Here is a 9530-nt window from a genome sequence, read left to right on the forward strand (position 1 = left end):
CTCTACGTCTGGGCTACTGCATCACTCTTTGCCTCTTTTTGTTGATGATTCTCCGGCTGAGAAAATCTCTCTCTCCGGATGTTATCCCTACCCCTCAACTGCAAGAAATCTATTCGATCAGAATTTCCTCTTGAGAACTTCTCACTTCAGAAATTTGATCCCTTGATCTCTCAGTGTGTTTTCCAAATGACCCTCAAGCTCCCTTAAATAATCTTCTTGTTGGCATTCAACGACCCAGAGTAAAAGTTAATCAATGGCTAAGATCATTTTAGCTTGATCCTTGTCTTCTTCTAGAAGTTACATCCACAATTAGATTAATATTCATTAATATTTTTAATTTCCTAAGTTTAGACTAGAGTCCCATTAAAAAATATTAATTATTTTAATAAAATCGTCTCTGAGTGGAATTTCCCAAAACGCTTTTTGGGTTCTTTGGAATACATGTGCCCAAGCCTCCCTGCAAAATTTGAGGCCTAGAGCACATCAGATGCTACTCCAAATCAACACTCTTTCCCGAGGAATCTTGATGATCCAGTATGGAGTCCACTCCTCAATAACACCATACCTAACAGCAAAACAACATGGTTGACATCCAGAAAATTTTCACAGCCACATTAATCCTTTCACATACAGTGGCCTCACATGAAAGCCTCACAATGCACAAAGTTTTGGAAAGTTTTGGATGCAGTGAGAATCTGCAGTTTCGTGGCTAGGCAATCCTTCACTTGGGTCCAAGATTTCGCATAATGATTATAAACTTGACCAACATGGTAAAACCTCATCAACCTTTGCCTATTATGATGTACTTTGAATGTTTCAATTAAAAAGACAGTGGACAATCAGCTTCTACAAACTCAGTTTTCTCTAGATTCAAATCCAGAACTACATTTTTGTCTAGAATAGTTCTTTCTAATCAAAATATCTTTTAGTCTTTAGTGATGAATTTCCCTGTACCATGGGGCCTAGGCCACAAGTTGTGCTGGTGAAGAATCCTTTCTTGTAAAATCAGAATTCCTCAATGAATAACTTGGAATGCCTCAGTGAGAGGGCAAACTAGACCAACAGCATATTTGAGTTCATCTTCTGCCTTTCCTGTAAAATCAGAAGTCCTGAATGAGTGGAATGCCTCACTGACAGGCAGGACCAGACCCACAGCCGATTTGAGTTCATCTTCGGCCTTTCTTGTAAAATCAGAAGTCCCGAATGAATGGAATGCCTCACTGACAGGCCAGACTAGACCCACAGCCGATTTGAGTTCATCTTCTGCCTTTCTTGTAAAATCAGAATTCCTTAATGAATATCTTGGACTGACTAAGTGACAGGGCAAACTAGACCCACAGCAGATTTGAGTTCATCTTCTGCTCCCTGTACATCAATTGTCCAGCATAAAATTCATGCACGTCACCATTGTATTAATTGAAACAGTTGCATATATCAACAAGATAGGCAACTTCCAACAAAATGTAAAGCAAAGCAACATTCTTACAAATGAAGACAAATATGATGATGGAAAACAGGGATTACCAAACTGATGTTGACACTACTAGCAACCTTTGCACCAACATTGTTTGCATCATATTTACAAGTACCATTTTTAGCTGTGTAAGGATAAGCTTCATCAACGTCAAGCCCTTCGTTAAATATACTCAAATGCTTTGGATGGCAGGCCACCACTGCATCCAAAGTTGTTAAATGCATTCACAGTCAATCAACTGTTATTCAGACAGGATAACGATATTTTTTGTTGCCTGAGTATAGGCAGACTCTACTGCTCCAGAAGTGCTGCAATATTCAATCAAGTTATCAACATGACATTGGTCCACCAGAGTTCTCAGTGACTCACAGATTTGGTCGTTTCTCCATAAGTAAACTTTTGTAAAACTAATTAACATGAAGTTGAGCATCTATTTGAATGTCCAGCAGGATCCACACTTGAATTGGCCATTGAAGAGACTCGTATGCTTTCTTCTCTCCAATCTCTGTTACAGTAGTCCAATCAAACAATGACATTAAATAGTACATCATAATTATTTTTATGATTCTTCACAATACAATTATACCAAAGAAGGAAGATTGATCCAATCATACAAGAAAGTTGAAAAAGCGTATCTAGGGACAAAAACATTATATTAGCCTTCAGGTGCAAAAAATCTAAAATTTCACATTCAGTGTTTACCAATGCCTAGAATTTCTGAAATAAAAAACAGGTTGCCTTAAAATAGGCACAGATAGAGCTCATGGAAGACAAGACCAATCTACTCCACTATATAGTATATCCACAATAGAAGCCTCTAAACAGAATTGTATACTTTGTATGACTAGACAAAGTCAGTAAGACTGAAATACACACATAACGAGGCTTTGAAGACTTTCATTACTTGCAATGAGTTTATTAAGAGTATTATTGTATTAAGGTTACCTTCGCAGCTATGTTGCAGGAAACGCAACGCTCACCCTCCCTCCCCCAGTACCAGGCATGTTTCAATACAAAAACTTTGAAATGCATTTCAGGCACTGTACAGCGATTTCAGACCTTACAATGTGCACATGTGACTGACGCTTTTGCCTTAGACCAGTGTTATAAGGACCGAACTAAACCGGTCGATTCAGACCAGTCCGACTGTTTTGAGGCAAAAACTGGTTCGAACCAGTGACTTGAACTGTTTTTGTCCAGTTCGGTATGTTAAAGCCACATAGAACGCAACAAGTGGGGCCTGTTTTGCTTTTTTACTTTTAATGTTTGTCTTAGTTGGGCACTAGTCCATAATAGCTGCGTAATATTCAAGCATATGGCCCCACTATTGCTATGCATTTCATGGTAAAGTTAAAAATTTAAGGAAAAGGATGAAAATGAAAGATACAGGAGAATACCACTTTTACTTTAAATTCTTAAAGTAAAAGTGGTCTTCTCCTGTATCTTTCATTTTCATCCTTTTCCTTAAATTTTTAACATTACCATGAAATGACTCAAGATGTTTGAGAGCAGTTCTGACCGCATTGGATTTCATATGGAGAAAGTAGAATTTTAGATCTCACTCAAAATCCCGCAGACTTAACAGTTTTACAGGATTTCAAGATTTGGGGGATTGCAACGCTACATTGGATTTTTCATGTATGAGGGTATGGAACTAGTATTTAATCAAGAACACCAAGCCCTCTATGTACCTTGATGTTAGTGGCAATTGTTGTTGAACTCCTCTATCATGAGCCTACTCAAAAAAATACCCATCCCTCAAACAAAATCTTGACCTGACATGCTATGATTTTTATATCTTATTTTAATGCTTAGAGGGTGATATTGATGATAAAGATCCCAATATAAGCAATGATTTTGATGATATGTACGTATTTGTTGTAGCATAATTTTTTTTGGATGCTAGAGACCATGTGGAGCTTGTTTGCTGATGTATTTTCGGTTTAGAGATGGATTGCACTCAGTGCTATTTTGGTTATGTGCACCCTTACATGTTATATAAATGAGAACTTTTGTTTATTTGTGTATAAATGTTTTGGATTCATATGGATATGTTTTTGTTTAAAATTTGAATGTTTGAAGAGTTTTTGGCTGACTGGTTTTTTGGTCCAATTTTTTGCCGATTTTCGTATGGTTATGACCGATCACTGATCTGGGGGGTCTACCGGTTCAATGACCGGTCCGGTTCTAATAACTATGCCTCGAACCCACAGAAATTGTTTATTAATGGTTTTAAAATAAATTTATTCAATTAGTTTATTTTAATAATATTTTTTTGGAGATTTCTAGAGAAACACAAGGACTGATTTTCATCCTCTTTGGACACATGTAACAAAGGTTTCCAAAATAGTAGGTGGCGGTGCATGGGAATGGATATGAAATCTGTGTCATAAACCTTACAAGGGCTTTTCAAGGTTGCAGGGGCGCACTCCACCCCCCCCCCCCCCCGCCTTCCTCTCCCCCTCTCGAACCCACTCCTAAAGTGTGCTCCGGGTGGAAGCGCATGGGGGGATTGCAATGTTTCCTTTGGATTTTGTCATGTACTAGGGTATGGAACATGAATTTAATCAAGAACACCAAACCCTCTATAGGGGGACACTCCCAAAAATCAAGAGCACCTAGGGTACTAGGGTATGGAACTTGTATTTAATCAAGAGCACCAAGGTCATTTGACTATGCAGGGGACTCCCAATAAAGCACGAGACAAGAAATCAGAGATTTCTCGTGGCAAGAGGGTCAAGCATTAGATAATAAATTTATTTGTCTTTTTCTAGTTTCTAGTACTTCTTATAACTATTGACTTTTCATATTTATTATGGTATTTTTTGTAAACAATATATGACAATTTAAGTTTGAAGTTTGAAGTTGGCATTTATAACTCATTGGTAATGAATTATGAATATGATGCTTCGTGAAAGTTGAAAGTTGAAACATTTCATTTCATGTTAGATATTCTTTGTTATCGTTTGGTTATTTGGTAATGGTAATGGTTACAAGTACAAGTTACAACTTTAGTGATCAATGATGATAAATGTTATATATTGAATTTTGAAAGCTTGAAACTTTAAGATTGATGAATCATGAGACTCGATATGTTGTATGTTACTAACTTGTGGACATGGTTGATGAAGATTATAACTTCTAGATAATTGATGTTATATGGTTCAATCCATGTTTTTATGCCTTTTATATCTTATTCATCATTCTACATGCTTTTATTGACATATATGCATCAAAATATATAAAATATATATATCATATAGAAATTCATTCCCAATTCGCTCCCAAACCAGGAGCTTTTGAAAATGTCACTCCCCGCTCACGCTTCCACTCCCAAGTAACCTTTACCAAAGAGTGAAGATACATTTTTTGGGAAAAGGGAAAGGGTGTGGATGTTTGCCCAAAGACAATTGACCCTAAAGAAAGGAGGATGTATGAGATTGGGAAAGAAGAGGTTGATAGGCTTGAAAAAAAGCATGATCAACTTGCCAATGCTACTCTGCAGACTCCAAACATTGAGCCAAGGATTGTGCTTGAAGTAGGGAAGAGGAGAGCAACTTAACAACAACATGAACTAGCATCAAAAAATTCTAGGAGTCCATCAATTCAAGAGAGTAATCTAGCTAAAATGATCAATACTCAAGGGAGAGATAAGATAAGATAAGATAATTATATTTATGTCCAACTAATGACCACAAAGTAGGTTAAAGGGACTGTTGAGTACACTGATGTATATACAAAGAGGAAGAACCAAACGGTCTCCTATAAAAGATACAATGCATGAAGTAAATCAACATCTAGCTCTAGCAGAGAAGATCCAGGACCTAATAGGTCTGAGGATCAGACCCTTCTCTCCTAACATCTGAGGCTGAATGAATAACGCTGAAGAAACTCAATAATGTCTGTTGGCCGGATGAAGAGCCTATGGCAAGTGCAGACTGTCCACTAAATCGTGTTCTGGGGGGGTTCACACGCTGCTGAATGCTGGAGGACCTAGTCTGTCTCCCAGGAACGGATCTAAGACGGAACCACTGATGAGATCTTGTGTAGCAAGGTGAGGTCCCACGGATCCTCGTTGATCTGGAGTCTGAATACATACTAGTATCAATCTATCTCTTGGTGCCCCTGTCTGAAGGTAGTACCCTGAAAAATGTCGTGATCCTCTGTGTGGGGTCTGGTCTGATGGGAGGCTGAAGAATATGCGCTCGGAACCTAAGAGCCTCCTACATATATAGGGCCAAACATCTCTGATCGGGGTACCTGAAAAAGTCGGCGAGGGTCCGAGAATCTCTGAACAAGCAATGAAACCTTCCTCTGATCTCGTAGTAGACAAGGCATCCAAGGATGAAGTGCACCTCGGTCTCCACTTCCTGTAAATGACATACTTGGCAAAGTCTGTCTAATCTATCCACCTGGTGGTCTGTCTCTACCCGAAGTCTATGAGAACCTACTCTAAACTGGCCTAGAGGAATGCGAAGAGCATGCATCCAATGGTGAAATGTATACTGGGGTCGAACAATGAGCCCGTCTCTCAACTCCAAGAAGTGCTCAGCATAGAAGGCCATCTTTGGGCGCAACCCTCCTGGAGGATTGACCTAGGTGACCTGGATGAACTGCCTGTAGATGTCCTCCCTGATGATCTTGTTTAGCTCCTGTTTAGTAGGTAAAAGGAGACGATCCAACTGAATTCCCATTGACTCTAAGAGGTTTGAAACTCTTGTAAACCAACATCTGGCTCAGCCTGAGGGGGTAGAACGGGCAATAGTCTCAGAAGAGCAATATGCCAAGTAAGGGTAATGGTCCCTACTCTTTATCGAGTCTGCCAAACCCTGGACATGATGCAAGAATGAAACCAATCTGAAAACCGTCTCAAGCCGAAAGGGCTGAGCTCCAAACTCTGCCAGGATGATGTGCTATGGCACTGTCAGTTTGCACTTAATGATGCGGCGGAGACTGAAGCCCAATCTGACTCAAGTAAAGACGGTCCCCAAATCTCTGAGCCATATAGAACAGTGGGACGAATCAAGGTGTCCATGAGGCTCATCTTGGACGAGATGTCCTAGAAGTGATGTCGAAAGCACTGTCTCTCGAGAAGGGCTAAGGATCCATATCCTTTGTTGATCCGAGGCTGAAGCGTTGGTCGCAAACTGAAGCGGGGACCTAAAAATTGCACCCCCAAGTAAGTATACGTGCTGGTGATCTCAATCTCCTCCCCTCTAAATAGAAAGTGAAGGTCTGAGGTTTTCTTCACCCCATTGAAGATCATAACCTTGGTTTTACCCAGGTTGACCGTCAATTGTCGATGGTCACAAAACAAAGCTAAGGCATCCAGTTGCCTCTGTAATCCTTCTGGGGATGAGGAGAGGAGGACCACGTCGTCAGCAAAGAGTAGAATAGATATCAAAACCTGGTGAAGAAGGCAGCCATCAGTGTCCTGGATATGCTCGTGTAGAAATGCTTCCAACTCATCAATATAGATCCCAAACAAGGTAGGGGACAATGGACAACCCTATTTAACCCCAATAGTGCTTTGAATGAAATTAGACATCCCATGGGCTGCATGAAGACAACCAAGAACAGACTCATATAGGCACATAATAGCGGTCAATAGGGTTGCAGAAATGCCAATATCTCTGAGTCTCTGGAGCAAGGCCTCCCTCGGAATAGAGTCAAAAGCTTTCCGAAAATCTACGAAACAACAGTAGACTTTCGAAGAGCAATGTCGTGCCTCCTCAATCACGGCACGAAGGGTGAAAATGTGGTCAATGGTCTGATGATCCGGTCGAAAACCTGCCTGTCCCCTAGCTCTGAGTTGTCTCTGCTCAAGGTCACTGAAGAGCTTCCTATGTAGAACAGTAGCATACAACTTCGAGAACGTGTGACCCACCATGATATCCCAAGGGCGAGGGCCATCTATGCTTGTGGTATCCCTTTCAATGTGGTTCAATCTCCTTATTGGCAAGACCTATTGAGGGCAATTAACACAGCTCCTCAAGGGTTCAAGGGGCCTAACTATAGAAAATCTGAATTGAACTGCTCAAAAAGGAGAAAGAGCTTGTTTAGGATGTCTTACCACCAATTCATTCTTCATGGAGTAGCTCTTGGGTTAGCATCTACAGAACACAGTCTGATATGACTCCTCTCTTTATAATCTGATGTGGCAAGGCTATGGAAGCGTTCAAATTGTAAAAAGTGAGTGTGAGGGATAGAAGTCCTGTTCTCAGGCATTTCCACCAGTCAAATTCTTCCCTAAGAATAATGGTTGCAAAATAGGAGAGGACCCAATTGGGTATTCTGCCTAAGCAAGTCTTAGCTATAAAATAGAAGGTTTTTGTGCTTGCATATGGAATTTTGGAAATGAACATCAGAAGCATGAGTTCTAAGAAAACGTGCAATCTCTGACTGCAAACAAAATCTCGAAGATTGACCTGCATAATCAGTCTCAAGGTTCGAAGGCATGAGTCTAAAGTTCAAAACTTAGAAGAGAATGAAACACGAATGGGGATTTGAAGCCGGAAAAAGGGAAAATGGATGCAGCACTTAAAAACAATCAACTCGAGTAACCAGTCGATGAAGATGATGCTGAGGGATGATCGTACCAATGCAGGTAGAGTGGAAGTGAGGAAAACTGAAGGTCAGATTCGTTCCATTTTTGCCCTCTATAACACCCACTTCATTATCGATATTCTCTGTGAGTTTACTTGAATTTCATGTTTTAGTCGGTGAATTTTGGGTGGCAAGCCTGCCAGCGAATTTGAAACATAGAAAGACTTCTGCCCAAATACAAGGGAAATTTTGGTTTGTCTCAGAGAACTCAGATTGGTAAGAAGCATATTACATTCCAAATAAATCATTAGCTCGAATATTTCCAGTATGTGTGCAAAAAAGTAATGGCAGACCAATAAAAAAAATCTAAAAAACATGAAAGTGAGGTTATCTCCGCAATGCAGAAAACATGGAACTACCTGACAGCACAACAGTCACCCCCACCCCCCTCAGTACCTACTGGTACATGACATAAGTACATATTTTTGTTTCTGTCGAAAAACAAGATATGACCTGATGAATCAATACATGTATGTTTATAATGTATTCTAATCAAATTAAGTCATATGACTTGACTGGAGGATGATACCTAAACCCAGAATGCACCATACCCAGCAACTAGAAATCCGATCCTCTAACCCAAATCCGAATGGCCCAAGCCTACTTATAAACAAATGGGTATTACAAAAAGCCAAAAAAAAATCCATCTTTGGTTTTTCCGCATTGGGTTTTCTACAGTCATTCTGACAGACTTGAATTTTAAAAAAGTTTTTTAAATAAACATTTTAAGTGTGTAATTAGACCTGAGTAGAAACAAGAACACCCATTGTTCAGGTACAGCACAGATAAAGGCATTCAAACAGCGTTGTTCCTCTGCTTCATCTGTGATAGCTTCGTTTGGGGCCTTCCGCGCCATCTCAAAGAGCTCCATGAGCTCCTTTTCCATGACCGTAGATGAGCCCATTGCTCTGCTGCTGCTATTGCCTAAACCTAACCAACAGCCTCAGTATCAAAACCCTACCAACACTCGGAAACAAAATCTATCACGGCATTGACGGTGCAAAGGACGGATGGGCACAAAGCCTATATATGTTTTGCGCTGAATGGAGAAAGCCAAAACCCTAAAAAACCGAAGATCGCACGATAAGCCTGCATGAACCCCTTAGACGAAACCTGGTCATTAGGTGAAAGAGTAGTTATTGAATTCTATGTTCCTGCAAGATATTGTTTCTATTTTTAGACAATGCTCAAATTTAACGAAGCAGGTAGCCTCCATTGATTATTTAGGATTCTTTTTGGTTTTTTTTTTCGCTGTGCATAATCGAGCGCTAGTCAGCCATGGCACTTGTGATCGTCCACATCAGTAGAGAAGGCGGACAGAGGGTAAATGTTCTCTCCATGTAAATTTTTAAAATTAATTATTGATTTTTTTATTTACAAATGGAACTTTATTTTAAATTTGAACTTATTGACTTATTTACCATTAAAAAATTTGAATTTATTAACCATT

At 39.8% G+C, this 9530-nt stretch overlaps 2 protein-coding genes across 2 annotated transcripts; both read right to left on the bottom strand.

Annotated features, from left to right (window-relative positions):
- Window positions 1-494: 494 nt before the first annotated feature.
- On the bottom strand, window positions 495-9319 carry LOC149215494 (thiol protease aleurain-like). Its single transcript, XM_089391095.1, has 4 exons — window positions 8824-9319; window positions 1844-1979; window positions 1525-1673; window positions 495-1365 (listed from the first exon to the last, which is right to left on the bottom strand). The coding sequence occupies exons 2-4, from the start codon at window positions 1902-1904 to the stop codon at window positions 1312-1314; spliced, it is 264 nt and encodes an 87-aa protein (XP_089247221.1). The 5' UTR covers window positions 1905-1979; window positions 8824-9319; the 3' UTR covers window positions 495-1311.
- On the bottom strand, window positions 6984-8966 carry LOC149215495 (uncharacterized). The gene is made up of 2 exons (XM_089389741.1): window positions 8844-8966; window positions 6984-7439 (listed from the first exon to the last, which is right to left on the bottom strand). The coding sequence occupies exons 1-2, from the start codon at window positions 8964-8966 to the stop codon at window positions 6984-6986; spliced, it is 579 nt and encodes a 192-aa protein (XP_089245867.1).
- Window positions 9320-9530: the final 211 nt, after the last annotated feature.

This window comes from Pinus tabuliformis, chromosome 1_1 (genome assembly GCF_031772625.1).
Source record: "Pinus tabuliformis cultivar Carrire ecotype Pingquan chromosome 1_1, CPIR1, whole genome shotgun sequence".
Taxonomy (NCBI): Eukaryota; Viridiplantae; Streptophyta; class Pinopsida; order Pinales; family Pinaceae; genus Pinus; species Pinus tabuliformis.